At 33.6% G+C, this 19,710-nt stretch overlaps 2 protein-coding genes across 6 annotated transcripts in view; both read left to right on the top strand.

The window, feature by feature from the left end:
* The window catches only part of LOC145678661 (uncharacterized), a 49,372-nt gene extending 43,218 nt beyond the window's left edge, over nucleotides 1-6,154 (top strand). For all 3 annotated transcript variants that reach the window (XM_081749042.1, XM_081749041.1, XM_081749040.1), the window contains one exon: nucleotides 1,201-6,154. In XM_081749042.1, the coding sequence (XP_081605168.1) occupies nucleotides 1,356-6,056 (4,701 nt within the window). In that variant the 5' untranslated portion in view covers nucleotides 1,201-1,355 and the 3' untranslated portion in view covers nucleotides 6,057-6,154. The remainder of the gene's footprint in view (nucleotides 1-1,200) is intronic.
* The window catches only part of LOC145678660 (uncharacterized), a 363,281-nt gene extending 346,042 nt beyond the window's left edge, over nucleotides 1-17,239 (top strand). For 2 of the 3 annotated variants that reach the window (XR_014130423.1, XM_081749039.1), the window contains one exon: nucleotides 11,962-12,178. Coding sequence is in view for 1 of the 3 variants with exons in the window: in XM_081749038.1 (XP_081605164.1) it covers nucleotides 12,177-16,958 (4,782 nt within the window). In the remaining 2 variants the exon portion in view is untranslated. Of the gene's footprint in view, nucleotides 1-11,961 lie in introns of all 3 variants that reach the window. The other variant, XM_081749038.1, reaches the window with a different exon arrangement.
* The last annotated feature ends 2,471 nt before the right edge of the window (nucleotides 17,240-19,710 follow it).

Genomic DNA, 19,710 nt, shown 5'->3' with positions numbered 1-19,710 from the left:
GTAACACCAAAACTAAGAGGTGATAAGCGAACTGGTGTTTCACACCAACTTGCACACATTTCAACATAACGGGATTTTAGTTATTATAGCAAAGGAATATTTACATCGTTTAGTTATAAATAAAGATAAAAGTTTGAATTAAAGAAAATCAGGAGGGGGAAAAGTAGCCCGGGAAATTAGGTAGGCCAAGAGGATACTTCCTTTTTCTTCTATGAATAGAATAAAAAGTTAGATTCACTGCTAAATTTTTGCGTGTATCATATCACATGAGATTCACCAGTCTGCAATTCTTGCCATTAAAACTGCAAAAAGTGCATTTTAGCTTCAACTTGTCTCAACATTTTCTTTCACGTAAAAACGTACACAGATAATACTAAATATTTCCATTTTTTCTAAAATGAAACCAGTTAAGTTGAAATGAGATTACAAATATTCAACATGTGTTTGCAGGAGCGTCATTTTAGATTTGCCTGGGGGGAGTAAGATACTCCACCGACATACGAGTTCCATGTTTATTCCTAGTATTAGTAGACAATCGATTACAATATATTTAATTCTCAAACACAGGTGGGGAATTGCCCCTGTTTCCCCGTGTTGTGCATAGTCCTCCGAAACAAAATCCTAAATACGTCACTAGTTGCATGTGTTATATACCTGCTGCCCGAGTGCACTTGTAGCTGTATATGGTGTTTACTATGTAATATTTTTTAAATACTACTACTACTACTACTACTACTACTACTACTACTACTACTACTACTACTACTACTACTACTACTACTACTACTACTACTACTACTACTACTAATAATAATAATAATAATAATAATAATAATAATAATAATAATAATAATAATAATAATAATAGTTTGATTAGTTTTCTGACAAGAACCCGGTTTTGAATGTAAAGATATAAAGAAAAGAAACTGTTAAATTAGTGAGAAATTGCATGAAAAATCCCTATGTTGAAAAGTTTATGGAAACTGCTATCCTCTACACTTGGGCGGTAATGTCCTTAAGCTTACATTTCTTGATGTACAAATAACGAACTTAGAATATAAGTACACAGAAATAATATCTTCACATGGTAAAAAGTTTTTTCTTAACGTGTTATTGCATCATATTTATTAATTTCTAATTTTGTAAACAGAAATTTACGTTCGTTCTTCTTGTAATAAATTTTATTTTTCTGATTTATAGGTGTTAAATACATAATTTTCTTCACATTGTTAAAGAACTACGTGAACTGAATTTAACCTTAATTTGCTTACTAAAATTTAAAGATTGTATGCCAAAATTTCAATTAACAATAATTTTACATTATTACTAATACTTGAAAGGAGCAACCATTTATCATGAAATTATTCCGCTTATTTAGAGAGACTTCCAATGCTCAGTCAGAAGACATTATGAATAATGATTACAATCTATTGCTAACCAATGAAACTCTGCACTCATCAATGCTCAATTTAACACGAAAATCAAATCAAACCTCTTTCACAACAACTTTGAAATGGAAGAGAAAAATTCGTTTCCCGTTTCGTTTCAAGAAGAAGAATAAGAAAGCACGTGAGAACACGATTATACAGGCTAAAGCTCAAGTCGCCAATTGTATTTATTCAGGTGAAGAGAAAATTACCTATCATGAGTCTAAAGAACTACTTGATCCAGTAACATGTCTTCATCAACCGTACAGGACAACAGTGAGCAAGAATTCATCTTATAGACATAAAAAGAAAAGCAAATTAAATGAAAAAGCATTGCTTGCAGATACTAAACAGGAAAATGATAGTAAAATGATAGGTCACTATCAAATATCACAGACAAAGGACAAGAGGAAATTAAATCGAATTCCTGTTAATTTTAAAAATATGTTGCATCCTTTATGGATTTTTCATACAAAGTTTGCTGAAAGAAATATCATACAGGAATACTATCAAGATTTAAGAAATAGAAACCAATTTAATGAGCTCCAAAATTTCTCTCAATGCGTAAGACAGAATTCAAATACGGAAAAGGAATGTCAGAAGTTATGTTGCAACAACTATAAAGATGAACGAATTTTCTCAGCAGCTGCAATTCACGACGATTGTTTTGATAGATCACCTGAACACTTAAGAAGACTCAGATGCATTAGAGAGCCCAGGAATAATTCTTTTGGCTATTATGCTACCTTTTCTTCTGCAACACGTCAAATTCCTAATTACAATATTAGCCACATAAAATCAACTGATGAATGTATATGTCCAGAAGAATGCCAAGTTTATGACTGTGAAGCAGATAGAAATTGCAACTGTCAGAAAATTGAGATGATGCCATGTCATGAAAAAATAAAACTTGCTTTCCAAGACGTAATGACATACATGAGAACTTGGTCAATTTGTCAGGTAATGATTGATTTATTAAACACTTTGTGTGGTACAACAGGGCAAAACTGTTATCCTGAAACTAGAATTATTCCCAATTCTATCTGTCGATTGGATGAATGCACTTGTACCTCATGCTCACAATTTTCAAATTGCTCACAATATTCAAGTTTTAGATGCCCATGTACTTGTAAAATATGTAATAGACACATCGATTTGAACGAAAAACCATCAGCTGATAACATAGTGGAAACAAAACCATCATCCGAAATACTGCCTTCTAATATCAAGTCTTCGGAACAACTCTATTTTGAATCTGAACCAGAAGAATCATCATCCATAAACATAGAAACAGAAGTGGAACAGGAGCTATCTACAGCAGTTGAACAGGAGCCATCTACAGCAGACACTGAACCATTCGAATCAGAAAGTGAACCTGAAGACGAAGAAGAAACATGTGAATTTATACCAGATGGAAAAAGGAAGACAATTGTAATTGATAAAATAATTACTAAGCCGAAAAAAACATTTACGGAAGTTAAAAGATTTACATCCGAGAAAGACGTAGAAGGCAATCCAGAAGAATCAAAGGAAAAGAAAAAGAAATTTCACAAAATAATCTATGAAGATACTAAAATACTTGATCCTCCTGGATTTGTAAGATCGGACTCGGAAATTAAAAGAGGAAAAAGTAAAGTTAAACGTGTTACATTTCGGGGCATTGAAGGCAGGAAGTCAATGGAACTGGATGATGAAGATATCCCTGGAAAGAAGACTCTAGTTGAAAAGGACTTGACGGAAAAAGGCCGAAGGAGAACAGTAGCTGTAGAAAAAGGTCTCTTAAAAGATAAAACAGGTCACATAGGAAAAATGAAGACAGTTACTTTCGAGGACAACAAATCACAAGAAATAAAAGCTCCAGACAAGAAAGAAAAAGGCAGGAGAATTTCTTACTTTGAAGGTAGGCCAAATGCTAAACCAAAGAAAGTAGTTTACGAAGAAAAGAAAAAAGAACAACAACCTAAGAGAGTTTCTTTCATGCATCATGATTCAGACAACAAGGAAATAACTGAAAGTATCTATTTTGCAACTCCTGATGGTAGAACATTTTATGAAGTTCTATGTCCTTCAAGAACTTCATTAAATAACTTTGAGAGCTCATCCTTAGTTTACTTGTGTGATGAAAGTACGCAATACGACGAAAGAGATTTTACGGAGAGCAGTGATATAAAATTTGTAGCTGATATGTGTATCCAGGCAGACATAGAGAAAGATAGTAAACCTGAAACAATCAAGATATCAAGAGAAAATGAACCTGGTTATCTTGCTCAAGTTTCAGAAGGAATTCCTGGAAAGATCCAAGATAGAACAAAACGTCAAAATAACTCAATTGAAGATAAAGAATCTCCACCAGTTCATTTAAGCAATAGATTATTGTCAAATGAAATGCATAGAAAGGTATGTTTCTCAATTAATAAAACTGAGAACTTCTTGCATAATTTAATTAAATTGAGAGAGAAACTAAGTTCTGATTATGCCATAAACGAACCTATTCTTAATCATAGATGTGTTCAAACACATGAAGATAACAATCAGCATGAACTAAAAATTCCTAATCTAAGTGACAAACATATTTCCAATTATCGGAATAATAGAAGTCAAAGAGAATACGCTACGCTACAGCAACATGACATCTTTGAAAATAGATTAACAGAAGATGTCAATATCGAGAATACGAACAACCAAACAAAATTACAAAGTGATAAAAGTACTAATTCCGCCAATAAAACCAAAATTTATACAACGAAAGAGATACAGACGGATGATTACTATGATATAACAAGCGCATTACACTCTAATTATACTAAATACTGTAAGTGCTGCAAATGTTTTGAAACTCAAAGGAAAAAGAGTAGACCAAATCCTCCACACAAGTCCACCAGAAATAGTTATACTGCAACTGTAAATGAAACTTCTCATCATACACGTATAAATGAGCAGAACCCATTTAATGTGCCCAAGTCTTACAGGAACAATAGTAACATGACTATGACTAAAAATATTAGTATTTCTAACATAAACAAACATTTCAATAAAGATAGATCTCCCATACATCTAAACGGTCAAAATTACTTCATTAAAGGCACTCAAAATAGATCACGTGAATTCACTAGAGACATTGAACAAAATACTAATGAAAATGCATTAGGTCAGCTCAACTGTAATAGCAGATATTCAACGAATATACCTCGCCAGGATGATTATATTTTGACAAATGATGTTTCTTCTCCGGGTCCTTCAAATCAGAACTACTGTGTACAATGTGTAACCTTAGGCGATAACACAGACTTCTCAGTTTTAAAAAGTATATTTGAAAAAGATAACAAAAATGACGAAAATATATTTGTCATATCTAATATTCAGAAGGAACATTTTGTAAATCAAGACGGTTTCTCAAATGTTAAATATAATATGAATGATTTAAAAAAATATTCTAGTATATTACCTTGTACTTTTTCCCAAGCGTCAAATATGCAAGGAATAAGAGCTCGTGATTCCAGAAATCAAAATTTTTTAATTGAAAAAAGACCAATGCATTTGAATACTAAAAGAACTCATGCCAGGGAGGACTTTTGTACTTCATCGCATGCATTCCAAAGTCAGTCAATGATTGTACATAACAAAAAGCACAGAAAAGAACGTGTGAAATATAGTAGAAATATTTCTACAGAACTCAAGAATATAAGTAGCTGGAGAAGAAAATCGAAAGGTAAAAATGATTGTATGCATCAAAATGAAAAATTAAACTCTCAAAGGATTAGCGGAACGCGTAAAAAATCAATAAATCCAGAACGCACCAACCCTAGTAAAAATCTTGAAACAATGTCTTGTGCTTGCAAAATAACGCACAGTCTCACTTCGTTACGATATCAACCATCTATTCCTTGCACTGCTTTTTGCATCCAAGAAAACAGACCTATAAATAGCAAAGTACTAGACAAAATGGGTTGTCTCGTTGATAAGGAAATGACTATTCATCATTTGAATTCACTGCAAGAGGCTTCCACATCGAAACAACTGAATCATAGAACTTCATCTTTAAATTGCAATTTTAAATGTGAAAATAATGGACAGCAATTACAAGAAAGTAAAATCTCTTCTTATCCCCCAAAGGCAGGAAAAGAAATCTATTTTTCTCCGAAATATAATGTTCTTATGCAATGTAGAGAAGCAGGTGAGCTTAGAAGTGAAGATGAATCAAACCATAAAGAAACCAAACTTGCTCAGTCCAAGCCAGTAAAAATAAATAGTGAAACAAATAACACTCAGATTAGATCTGGAACTCAGTTACATATTAATTCAAAATATGAAAGACGGAAATTCAAATCTCAAGAGAGCATTGATTTGAATATTAAACCCAGTATAAGGAAACCAATACGCACGAAAGTATGTGAAAATAAACCAAACGCTCACCTACGTGGCAAATGTAATGTAAGTAGGAAAGTTATTCATAACACATGTACAGAAAAACAAAAAATTGGTTGTATCATAAACTGGGCTAAATTAACAGAGACTGTAGAAGCAGCCGAAGATCTGTCTGATAATGTCATTGGATTTATAGTGATTCCTAAGAAATATTATGCTGAAGATTATAAGGCGGATAAGGTTGGCTTTAAGAAATCGAAGTAGTATAAGCAGAGAAAGAATGTGATCAAACACTAAAATTTGTAATACGCGAATCAAATGAATTTTAATTTGACAATAAAAGAGTTTTAACCACATAATAATGCTTATTATTGGATACCGTCTGAAATGTTTATAATTTTCTCTATTTGATTTTAAACTTTGATACGAATGTTTCTGAATTATCTAATTGAGAGTTTGGCTCTATGCATAAGCTAAAGAATCAATATTTGACAAAGATCAGACACTGGCATAACTCTTATTTAAGATTAAGCTAATTTTTACTACTGATTACTGCAATATTTACTACTGATGCATTCCAACCAACCATTTGACCTCTGGAAATATAATATTATCTTCTTTTTAGTTTAACGTCCTACCATTATATACCGAGGCTAATGGAGATGTAATGATAATGGTAAAATAACGAAAGTGGAAGGGAAGAATCCGAGAAAACCCACGGTGTTTGTATATCTATCTATCTATGTATGTATCTATCTATCTATCTATCTATCTATCTATATATATATATATATATATATAATAAAAAAATGACAGTACTAAAATAGGCGGAAAATAAAAATATCTATAATTGTAAAACACTGTGAAGATGTTTAGTGTAAACTATTTTGAAAGTATTCATTAATGTATAAATTATTTTGTATCTGCTACCCGTTTTCACTAAATGAATCGTAAAAGCTATTACGAAAATTGTTTCTACTCTTAGGCTGGTATTTAAAAGAGTGTTTTGTCATGGGTTGAATTAACTCAAAGCATATGTAATGAGATATGGGCAAAATATTGCAGTCGAGAAGAAATTAAAAATATGTGATGGAAATATAGACTTATAAATATTTTATGATTGGTTACGACATGTATAAATATTCCAAATGGAAATACACAAATAACAGGTAGCATATATAATTCATTACATGCACACAGAAAATAAACAATAGACATAATTCGTTACATACAACAGAAAATAGAAACTTGTTTCTCTTTTAGAAGTTCTCTGCATTTACTAATGATAGATTACAGTACACGAAAGCATACATTAACTTAGAGAAGCACCTTACCTTGTATCCGGAGAGATAAAAAGTTATCCTTACTGTTAGTGTTTTAAAGACCTTACATTGTATCCGGGGAGAAAGCAATCCTTAATCTTAGAGATAAAAAGACCTTACCTTGCATCCGGAGAGAAAAAGTTATCTTTACTATTAGATAGAAAATGACCTTGCCTTTTATTCGGGAAGACAAAAAGTTATTCTTACTGTTAAATATATATATATATATTTAAAAAAACTTACTAATATCCGAGAATATATATAAGCTATCCTTACTGTTAAAGATAAAAAAGACCTTTCTTTGTATTTGGGGAGAAAAGTTGTTATTACTATTAGAGATATCAAGACTTTACTTTGTATCCACGGAGAAAACATTATCCTTACTCTTAGAGATTAGAGATAAAAAGACCTTACCTTGCATTCTTGGAGAAAAAGTTATCCTTACTATCCGAGAGAAAATGGCATTACCTTTTAATAGAGGGAGATAAAAAGTTATCCTTAATGTTAAATATAAAGCAACCTTACTAGTATCAGAGGATATGGTACATAAACTAACCCTAATGTTAAAGATTAAAAAGACCTTTCCTTGTATCCAGGGGGAAAAGTTATCCTCACTATTAAAGATAAAATATTTTGGCTTGTATCCGGAAAAACAAAAAGTTATATTTACTGTTAGAGATAAAAATATCTTATCTCGTATCCGGGCAGAAAAGTTATCCTTACTACTAAATCCATTGAGATAAGAGTTATTCTTACTGTTAGAGGTAAAGAATACCTTACCTTGTATCCGGAGAGAATAAAAGTTATCCTTAATATTATTCTTAATAAAAGATCTTACCTTGTGTCCGGAGAGAAAAAGTTATTCTTACTATTAGAGATAAGACAAGCTTTGGTTTGTATCTGGGGAGAAAAAGTTATCCTTACTGTTAAAAATAAAAAGACTTTACCTGTTATTCGGAGAAAAAATATCCTTGCTATTAGAGATAAAAAAACTAGTGTTATCGGATGGAAAAAAGTATCCCTTACTGTTTTGTTGCTCTCTAGTGAGTTCATCAGAGTCATTTAGTACGCTATTAGGCTGAAAACAAGTAGATATATTCTTTTCTATGGATTCCATTTTCTTACGGAAAACAAGTAAATTCAATTCTCGCTTCAAAAATTGTGTAAATGTAGCCTCTAGGAAAAAGTACTGAAAAATAAAAGAAAAATACATTCTTTGTACCATTACAGGGTTTCTACTGATCTGGAGAAATCTATTTCCCTAACTTCTTTCTGACTTTCCTTCACCTTTGGCAGGAAATTCCTGATTTTCATGGCAGGTGTCGAACGACGTTGACATATAAATAAGAAATAAATAACGATGAATATTTATATGTGAGAACATTCATTCTATAGAGACAAATAACAATCAATTGCTCATATGTACATTCCACTTACCATCCATAAAAGTCTGAGCAGCATTCCATACTGTGATCATTAATGGTTGGCCAAGCTGAAATTAGTGTACAACTAATGTTAGAAAAAATATATTTTATAAAATTTCCCTGACTTTCCGTGATTTCCAGCCTTTTTCCCTGAGTTTCCCTGATCAGTAGAGCTCTGCATTAATGCTTTCCTTACACGCTTTTGCATTACCTAAGACTGCAAAAGGAAATACCTTCAAAAGAGAAATGAGTGGGAAAAATAATGTGTCTTCTTTTAACACGCTTATTCATACATCCAGGTTGGTATTGTTCAGATTTTGGTGAAGTTCACTAATGGTTGCTTTTCAGGAACTGAAGAAATTAAATTCTTTTACTGTTGTAAGCGCCAGAGAAACAAAAGAGTTTGCTAAAAGACATGAAATTAGCAAGAAATATTAGCAATATGACCAATATTAGCAAGAAATATTAAGAAAATACACGAGAGCACCATTTAGATGCAAAATAAATTAAATAATCCTCTAGTGAGTGAACAACATCTGTACTATTTTACACTTTGCGTATAATTATTATCACAGGAATAGTAAGTCTGCTGATTGATTGGGGAATATCGTGATTTTGTTTTTCAGAGCACGCCTGCTGAGCCAGATACTAGCTCGCACGGGAAGAATAGGCTTACAGAAAACGTTGAAAAGGTATATTTGTATACCGCTCCCCCATTTCCATGTTTATGACGTGTCTTAAATCAAAGCGAAATGAAAAACACTATGCTCAACAATGCACTTCAAATGATGAATTGGTTTTCCGTAATGATGAAACAGATAACATCAATATTATTTTGATATATTGAGAAAAATTAAATTGCCGCTCCCCCCTTTAGAAATAGAATTTTAAGAAAGGCTTATCCACATGACCATTTGCTTTTAACAAAGAGTTTAGATATCAAGACTTATTTTCCTATAATAAGGGGCTCGCGAGATACTGAAGTTTTCGCATATATTTTAAATACCTCCCTCCTCCTTAGCATACACACTTTAATATGACATGATAAGAACCACTCTAGGATAATACTATGTGGAATTTTTTTTTCTAACGGTGTGACCATTTTTCCGTGATGAAGAGAGAGACAAATTGATTTGAATTTAGAGAAAAAAAAACGTGTAAACGTGTATCTTTCTTCTTAACCCTTAACACACCATTGGGGTCTTCTAGGGACCCCAGAGAGTGATATTTGGTGATACTGGTACAACTATAAGAACCAATTTATTCTCGATTTTTATAAGTACCCTGCTTCCTTTTGGGATATCTGCTACATAATTAGATCAATGATACGTTCGTTAAGAAAGTGCAAAAAATAAGTTGAGAAATCAATATAACACTTGTGGTCCCTAGAATACCCCAACTTGGTAAACAACGTTGACGATTTAGGCTTGGTGCGTTAAGGGTTAAAAGCGTAATTTTTGAAAACTGGAACTCATATTTTTATTTCAGAGTTTAACTTCAATTTTCACACCTCCAATCTTTACATTTAGCATTTTCTGAAGAAATGGTGGGAAATTTTAATATTATAGAATTTTCCTGCTTTCACTTTTAGGAGCAGAAGTTTCGAAAGTGCTGAGAAAAGTATTCAATTATTTTTAATTAAGAGTTCAAATGCCAAATTTAACACCTAAAAATAGTCAGATCGTTACATTTGGCATTTTCTGAAGAAATAATGGGAAATTTTAAAATTATGGAAATTGCTCCTCTTATTCAGGTTTTTTTTTTTTTTTTTTTTTTTTTTTTTTTTTTTTTTTTTTTAAATATTGAAACGTATGTTCGGTTATTTTTAACGATAAGTTTATATGACGAGTTTCATCTTTCTGACTTCAGAGACTTGTGAAATACACTATTCCTAAAATGTTCTTTCTTTCCTCAACCATAAGTTGGTAAGCAACATGGAAATTTTAAAACTTTTCTCTCCCTTGGGAAAGCTGTTTTATACTTTAATAATGTCTCTTCTTCGTAACTGTATCTATATATTCCATTCTTGGTCTTCCTCTTCCTGGTTTTCCTTCTACCTTTCCCTCCATCGGCACGGTGATCCAATCGGAGTGCCGAATAAGATGACTAAACATGCTGTTTCTTCTTTTTCCTATTATCTTCATGATCTGTCGTCCTTCATTAACTTCCTTTAGTACATCTTCATTTCTTTTCCTTTTGGTCCATGGTATGAACAGTATTTTGCGCTATCACCAGATTTCAAATGTTTCCAGCTTGGATATTTCAGCTTTTCTTAATGTCCACGTCGTAAAGTCAATGTCTCTGATCCGTGAAGCGCAACGCTTCATACCAGAGTCTTAATAAATCGTTTTTGAACATCCAACGACACATTTCTTGATGTTAGCAGTCCTCTTTTCCTATCGAATGCTTGTTTAGCCTCGGTTATTCTTGAACTTACGTCTTTTTCACTTCTTTCCTCCGAGGATATTAGACTTCCTAAATAGGGGAACATCCATTTTGCATGTTTTTCCTGTTCAGGTGTTTGGTTTGAAAGTGCTTCCTGCAATAAAACGAAAAAAAGAAAAATTCTTAGGATATGTATTTTCAGAAATCTTTCTGTGTCACTTGCTTTCGTAACAAAATGAACTCTCAGTCAAAATTCACCGCTTCTACTGATATTAGTACGGTCTGGGTGATGATGAATGAGTCACTTTTCCTCTTTTATATAGTAGTATATCTAAGTATAGATTACGTCTACGCTCTCTGCCTTGTTTTACACGAAAAACACGCATCTTCATTTCGTTTGCTGGAAGTGAATTAGCTAAAATAAAAAGTCACCGGCAACTCAGTTTCGTCGATACACGAAATATTTTTCTCCATTTAAAGTCAGAACGATACATACCAGTATTATCCTTGATCGAATTACTGTGTTGAAAGATCTATGTATCTAACCTACGTAGAATTTCCCATTAAAAGAAAGTTTCTGCTAATAACAGGCTATATTACGCGAAGATTTCACTATCTCGAGACTTCATAAAACTGGAAATAGGGGGGGGGGGGGGAGATGATTGGAAAAATGAAGAAAAAAAGTCGAAGGTCTTACTATATCTCTCCTTGAAAACTGACATTAGCTTTGTTGGTATTAAATGCCTCAATATAGTATATATTCCCGTTTCCTGAAAATAAGATGTTTAGGCACAACCTTTGGATGCTTTGACGAATTTCTTTTTATTCTTATTTACATTAACACAATAAGAAATTCAAACTTAAATATGAACTTACAGATACATATCAGGACCTCAGTCAATAGACAAAATAATAAGAGTATTTCACGCTAATTATGTTAGATGAATTTACAATATTAGTAAATACACGTTATAATATATTTAAAATATATTCTAGTTTACCTACGGTAGAATAATAACATAGCTATTATTTTTTCAGAATGAAGAAATAATTTGCATTTATTAAACACTTAAGGACCAGAAGCGATCTACTGGTATCTTGTTGAGAGTCTTAAACGGAAACAAATATCTGGAGACAGTTTGCTACATAATGTATACATACTATTAATAAAAATATAATTAATCAAAGGCGAAAGAGTTAATGAACTCTTGATAAGTTGATTAAAACAAGGAAAGAGAGAAAGCTTTGAAACAATGGAGCCTTGTAAGGAAAAGCAAAATTATCTGTCTCATGGCAATGTAAATCCTTCAGAAGCTGTACAGAGTGATCGAAAGATAAAAATAAAATTCTCTGAAAGGGAAAAGAGAAGGGAGAAGCATAGGTGGCGAAATAACCAAGATAATGAATATAAACATCAGGCATCGAAGAAATTAGGAAGGAAGTCTTTTGGTGAACAACGACAACGTGAGCAATACTCTCACTTAATATCAAAGAATGAAGAGTTTTCGGACATACTAAATACTAAAAGGAACGTAGAGAATGATGTAGATAATCTCAGTGAAACAGGGGAAAATGTAAGCAATTCAGAGAGCCCACTACATAAGTTTTCAAGCCCTCTGCCATACAACAGTGGAATAAATAAAGCAATTAAGAACTGTAAACTTGAAAAGAAGAAGATAGCCTTTTCTTCTACGCCCAAGGTTCACCAAAACCTAAGTCTCTGGCGAGATAATAGGCACTGTGAAGCGATTGCGCGTGGAATACCAGAAACACTTATACCTTCTTTATCTCATTCTTCTCATTTGGATGCTAAAAAGTGGATTACTCCATCAAGAAACAGAAATGTAATGGGCTACACAGCAGGAATACCAAAAAGAAAAATAAGCAAACACGGGTATGTTAAGTATTTTAGTCCGGAAACTGATGACCAACACAGCAACGAAGGAAGAGATAATCAGAAAACAGTTACATATAATTTTGATGCTCAAGGCCCTCTTAATATAAAGGTGCTTGTAAGAGAGGGTAAGACCAGTCACAGAAGTCAGACAAAATGGGCTTCGAATGGGAAAGCTCTTTACAATGGAGATGGTACTGCTGCTGCTGGTGAAGATAATAACCATCGAAAAACTTGTTGCCAAGGTGTGAGTCCATGTGTGCATAAAGTGTGTCAAACAATTAAGGATTTCTTCTATTTTAATTTTAGTCACTATTCTGAAAAGACCAAAAATTACAGTGATACCAAGAAGAAATGTGCATGTGAAGAAGAAGAAGGAGGAGAAGAAAAACAAGACGAAGAAGAAGAAGGAAAAGATAATATGTCATCGTCTTATAAATGTTCTTCAAGAGAACCTAGTGGAAGTCCTCCGAAAAAATTTGCAGTTGAATATATGGAACCTGCAGGAGTATCTAGACAACCTACTAAAATCCCAGCACAGAAAACGCTGCGTGAAGACAATGCATCAAATAAAAATAGAGCAGTTTTAAAGGGATCTTGTAAAGCAGCTTCGCAGAAACTAGCAGTTTTAAGTGAACCCAGTGAAACAGCTTTGCCGGAACAAGTATATAACACAGATACACCAGTAAATAGTAAGGAAGTTCCAAGCAAAAAAAATAGAATCCCTTCACAGATGAATTTTGACGATGATGATGCGCCAGAAAGTAGAGAAGTTCTAAGCAAACAAAATAGAATCTCTCCACAGATGAATTTTGTTGAAGATGATAAGCCAATAAGAAGCAGAGAAGTTTCTAGGGAACCCAGTGAAATCTCTTCACTACGAAATGTTTACGAAAATAATGCTCTAACAAGTAGCGAAGTAACTTTAAGAGAACACAGTGGATCTCCTATGCGGAGAGACCGACGAAAACCTAGAAGAGCCAGTGGAAGCAAAAGAACTTCAAAGGATTCCATCTCAGGTTCTTTCATCTTTGTTGATGATAATTTTTCAAATGAGAACAAAGAACCAAGTATGTTTTCCTTACTTAGAGATAAGAAGAGAGCGAAACATGAAAAATATCCTTCAAAAGTTACAGTAAGAGAATACTCATATGATAATGAAAACAAATACGATAGTGAAAATAAATATGATAATGATGAGGAACAAAGTGAAACCGACCCGGGTGAATTCAGAGAAACAAAGAAACCAAATGCTGAAGATGAAGTAGAACCAACTACAAAAGAAAATGAAATGGAATTTCCGTTTGGGCCTCCGAGTGAATTCAAAAAATCGAAGAAACCCAATATAAGGAGACAAGAACGAGGAGAATTCCCACAACACAGACCTTTGAATTCTACCAGAGTTCCATTTAACTATAACAGACTGATGTATTTAACACTTAATCAGTCTACAAGTCAGGGTTTCAATTATCCAAGTATGTTTGCTGCTAATGAAACTGAGGCCTCTGAAGGGAATTCGTTCGTTCTTCCATTGCAATCATTCATTAACCACTCACAAATGTCAAGAAAATCTTCAGAATGTCAAGAAGAACCATCTCAGAATAATTCCACTCATGCCCGAAGGTACTGCAGAGGAAGAAAATTTGCTAGTTCTCCTGTCTTCTTGTGCATGGCTGTTCCTCTCCAGACGAAAAATATCACTGATGACTGTTTACCATTGTTACTAACTAGTGAGCAAAACTTTTATGAATACAGCTCTCTTGACGATAATTTAATCAAACTGTCACACACACAACATGCTGAAAACTGTGAGGATTTTAACAAAAAATCATCTTATATGACACAGAGCAATGAATACACGTTTAATAAGAATTTACAAACTGAATCTAAAATGAAACCAAGAGAGTTCTCTAATATAGCGAGACACATTGAAAATCGAACTAACAAAAAAATGAGCCCAAAATTGTTTGATTATGAACATCTTTTGGCAAATTTTGCGGAAGACATTAAAAATTATGAGAGAAAAAGCAATGATAAGAACAAACTAAATTTAAAGGACAAGGAAGTAATGCCAATAAAAAATACAATTTCCAGAACTTCGTCATCAGAACATGTCAAGCACGACGTCAAGCAGACCACAAATGTATCATCAAGTGGCCTACTATCAGTCAACATCTATAAAGAACAACCTAGCAATAGTAATAGAATCACATTGGTAAACGGTATGTACATTCGGACTTCTAGTTTAGAGGAAACAGACTCTGTGAGGAACTATTCAAAAAGTTCAGAATATGAAAATTTGATAACAGTTAAAAATAAACAGGAAAAAACTAAAAGAACTGAAGATACTGGAAAACTCAAGATCAACCATACGGGTATTTCCAGCTTTTATTTGAGTTCATCTAGTACTTTGCTACGCAATAATACATATAGGGAAATAGCTAAATCAGAAACGGATGTCTTTCAATGCTGCGATTCGCCACAAAATTTTAGAGTCTGTTCAGTGGACTCGAAGCCTATTTGCTTTGTTTCAAGGAAGCGCAAGTTAGAGAACTGTAGTGCAAGCAGTCACTCATGTATAAGAAATACAGTCCATGTAAACAATATGTTCGAAATACAAGAACCACATTCACGATCAAGACTTGGAAAGACAGAAAAGTCTGATCAAAATTCGCTTCAAAGTTACAAAGGGAGAGAGAATTATGGGAACGTTCATATTATTTACCTACACGATGAAGATAAACTTGAAAATAAGTATAAGAAGAAAATATGCTACAAAGCCGATAAGAATAGTTTGTCCGACGACACTTGCGAACAGTTCAGAGATGCACAGCACTACCATCTGTCAAGAGAATCAAGTAATACATGTACTTTAGATCTTACCGAGAAGTATAATTCATACACTTCTGAAAATATACTAGAAGGTTGTGAATACACGAGTGGAAATCAGAGTTCTGGAGCGTTCCATGTTGTAGAGGCAACAGAAGGAAATTCGTTAACATCGCTTGATTGTTTACACCATAATTATAAAGGAAGTTCTGAGATGATTTTAGTAAACAATAAATTTCCTTATAAATATGTTACAGGCAAGAATATCAACATTAGGCGGTCAGCATCTTTATTGGAAATAGTTAAAATTTCAAATTCGTCCCAATTAGACACTAGCGTTTACTCTTTATGTACTAAGCAACACAATTTTTGTTCAAATGAATATTTAGGTGGAAAACAATGTAAAGAACTAAAAAATAAAGATTTTCGAAGAATTTATAACCCGAATAATTATCTCTTAGACATGGTGCCAAATGAGGTAGAAAAACGTCATTATGATAATGTGAACACTTCTAATAAACATAAAATTGATTTCAACAAGTATTTACCTAGAGTCGTTGGAAGGAAAGTATTTTGTGAGCGTAAATGTGAAGAATTAGAAACAGATCAACAATATAAACATAATTCTCAAAGTTCTCTCATGTACCAATATCTACGAAATATTACATATACAGGAGAAACAGAAGAAGACACAAGACCAGAGTTCTCAAATGTGGAACGAGGTGGCTCAAATATTAAACCAGAATTTACTGAAGAATATGAATTATTAAAAGATGTTAAGCATACAGAGAAAAACATCACATATCCTTTAAAAGAATCTGCTATTTTGATGCACTCGAAAGGGGAAACCTCCACCGAAGACAAAGGTTTTGAAAAACTCTTGATCCACCCAAACGCTATTTCTTCAGTTATCCTGAATCTCCAACAAGTAAATGGTAGGCGTGATTATGATAATAAAATTAACAAACGAGAAGTTTCATTTGAAAGGGTACAACAAAGTATATATAGAGATCACATTTTAGAGAACTATGAAGCAAACAAAACAAACACAAAATCTATTGAAAAGAAAAAGACTGATGGAAAACAAACAGGGAAATTGAAAACATTCTTCAGGAAACTAAAGAAGCATTGGAAAAACATACGTAGAAATGAAGATTTGACAATCGAATTCAAACATGGCCCAATTGGAGTGTATGATCATGTATGTACTTCCAAAAGCTACAGTCTCCGTGATTCCCAAAGTACACTGTCACGAAAAAGAAGTTTCCAATATGACAACCAGCAACATTCTGTTGACAGAAGAAGTAATTAGCTTGGTAACCTTCTAGAGTCCAAGACATCGATACTAGAGTAAATCTTAAACATGACAACCATGTGCCTACGGGTCTTTCATAAATAACTAGTAACTTATTCGATATAGCTCAATCATTCTCACACGACTAAAATTTTTCAAAGCTTTTTCAGTAATTTTTAGGTGCTAGTGACTAATCAAGAATTTTAATTTCTTATAATAGAAGAAGTAAATTAACAATATTATTGTTACAGAATTTGTAGTTGTTTAACCTGAACTTATCTGTAAAAGAATAACTATATTAAAAAATATCTAAAAAAAATATTAGTCTTAAATATTGTATCAAAATATTTCAATTCCAGACACCAGTATAATATTTTGCCCAGAGCTTATGTATATTTAAAGAAATAAAAACAGCTAGAAAACACTTGAGAGGTCATGAACTCCTTGGGGTCGTCATCAAAATGGCTGCCGTGTCGAGAGACATAGGTTCGTTTAAATGATCATGTCTCCACTACCAAAGATAATATTGTGATGTTTCGATACACCATTTGAGAAACCTTGAATTAAACTTTAAAAAAAAAAAAAAGAAGTTCAGTAACTTTTTTGTAACAAGAACGGTTAAGAAGTTATAGCGGCGAAAATTTGAAAATGTGCAAGCTTCCATTTAATAAATAGGAAAATGGGTTTAAAAAATGGGTTACTTCTAGTAAGAGACACTTCTAAAGAGTAGTGTAAGTAAAGAAATAACAAAATCAATACAAGAATAAATTTTCAAGAGAAAAGAATGTGTGTGTAAAATAAATTAAATAAAACTTGTGCATATTGAATAACTAAAAGGTGTTTTAGGATGTTCGCTTCCCTTTAAACTATGAATTGCTTAAATATAGGGGAGAAGGGGGACATTGGTACACGGGGCACATAGGTACAAGGTAGATATTTTTCCACTGTGAAAAGGTAAATGGACAACAGTTTGGTGTTGACAACTGGTGACAAATGAACATCGTGAGGCATAGTTGATTGATGGTCACAGCGTTCTTTTCTCTGTGCAGAAAAAAACTTGATTTCTTAGAGCAAAAGTAAGTTTTCACTTATGTCTTTGTAAGCTTATATTTATAATAAGCACTGGATTTTTGAAAACTTATGTATGTTGCATGAAAGAGTAATTCTTTACAAATAGTTTCATTTATGTTCAATTGCCCTGCGTGGAGTAATTTTTCAGCTATAGGAATTAATGATCCTGGAGCTCGGTTGGAGCACATTAGTACACATGCATGTGGGGTAGATTGGTACGGACCAATGTGCCCTACTGCTCTGTACCAATCTACCCCTCGCATTTGTAATTATAAGGGTAGACTACTCTTTGTGCATTTCCCATGTGTTACAGTTTTCATTGTGATTAACATCAATGCAATCAAGTAGGAAAAGTTACTAATGATATAGGATATCTCTTGTGTGATCGCTTGATTCCATAATCAAAGCATAAAAATAAATTTACCAAAATAATATGGAAAACTTTCCTATTATTATATTTCCGACCTTCCGGAACTATAGGTATAGCCGATATAAAAGAAACTTTTGAATGGAAAATTGTTTAACCATTTAGGAGCAGAGGCGGATCTAGAAGGTAAAACCTGGGCTGGGGGAGGGGCAGCAAGACCCAAACTATGATAGGTATATCATGAGTTTACTATACACTTTCAAAAATATATAAATAATAGCTTCAATTATTTTCGTCTCTCAAAAACTGGGGGGCCTAGGCCACCCCGGCCCCGGGCTAGGTTCGCTACTGTTTAGGAGCCATGATAGCAAAAATGTGAAGATTCTTCCCCCCAGGTCATAACATGCGAGTGATTTTAATAGGCACATGTCTAACAATCAACCTCAAATATATATTTGTACATGGACGCTAAAAGTAAGCGTCATATTCGAATTTCAGTAACCCATTTTTTTTAAGTTATTAGGCGAAGTTCTTGAAACTTTAATATTATAAAGGTAACCAAGAAAGTTCTGTCTCTTTTTGTGGAAGTATGTGTTCAATTGGCCCTCACATCGTCAGTTGAATGCGAATGGAGATAAGGCGAAGGTAAGTTGTTCGTGTGGATATACCAACATACTACCTGATTGTGACAGTTCAGTTACACAGTGAACTTGCTTAATGATGGAGTGAAAATGGGACCTCCACAGAGAGCCCTAAGGGCGAGTATAGTGTACGAGTTCAAACTGGGGTCAAACGTTGCTGTAGCAAGGGAGATGCTATGCTATGCCTTTGGTGACTACGCGGATAGTGCAACGGCGGTTTAACAAGTTTAAAGACGGTGACGAAACATTGGGAGACGCACCACGTGCCGGAAGACAAACACATGTACAAAATGATCTTCAGGCAGCAATTAAGGCGAACAGTGGCCCAGACATGTAAGAAACTGAAACTACAATTCAGTGTGAGTGAAGAAACTGTTCGGCAGCACCTCCATCAACTTGGGAAATACTACAAGTTGGGTCGATGAGTTCCACATGATTGAATCCGGGCCAGAAGGCAACGCGAGCAGATACCTGTGTTTCTTTGCTGTTTCTCTGAGGAAGGAGTTATTTTTGGATAGGTTGTTGTCATATGGTGAGAAGTGGATCCTGTACGAAGCTTCACGGCGTCATCATCATTGGTTAGCATCACACGAACCGGTTCTAAACCAGCCGAAACCAGCACTGCACCAAAAGAAGGTCCTCCTGTGTGTTTGGCGCAATGCTCGTGGCATTGTGCACCGGGAACTGCTAC

This window comes from Thermobia domestica, chromosome 2, assembly GCF_964235325.1.
Source record: "Thermobia domestica chromosome 2, izTheDome1.hap1.1, whole genome shotgun sequence".
Classification (NCBI taxonomy): Eukaryota; Metazoa; Arthropoda; class Insecta; order Zygentoma; family Lepismatidae; genus Thermobia; species Thermobia domestica.
This window is presented reverse-complemented; position numbering and strand designations above follow the sequence as displayed.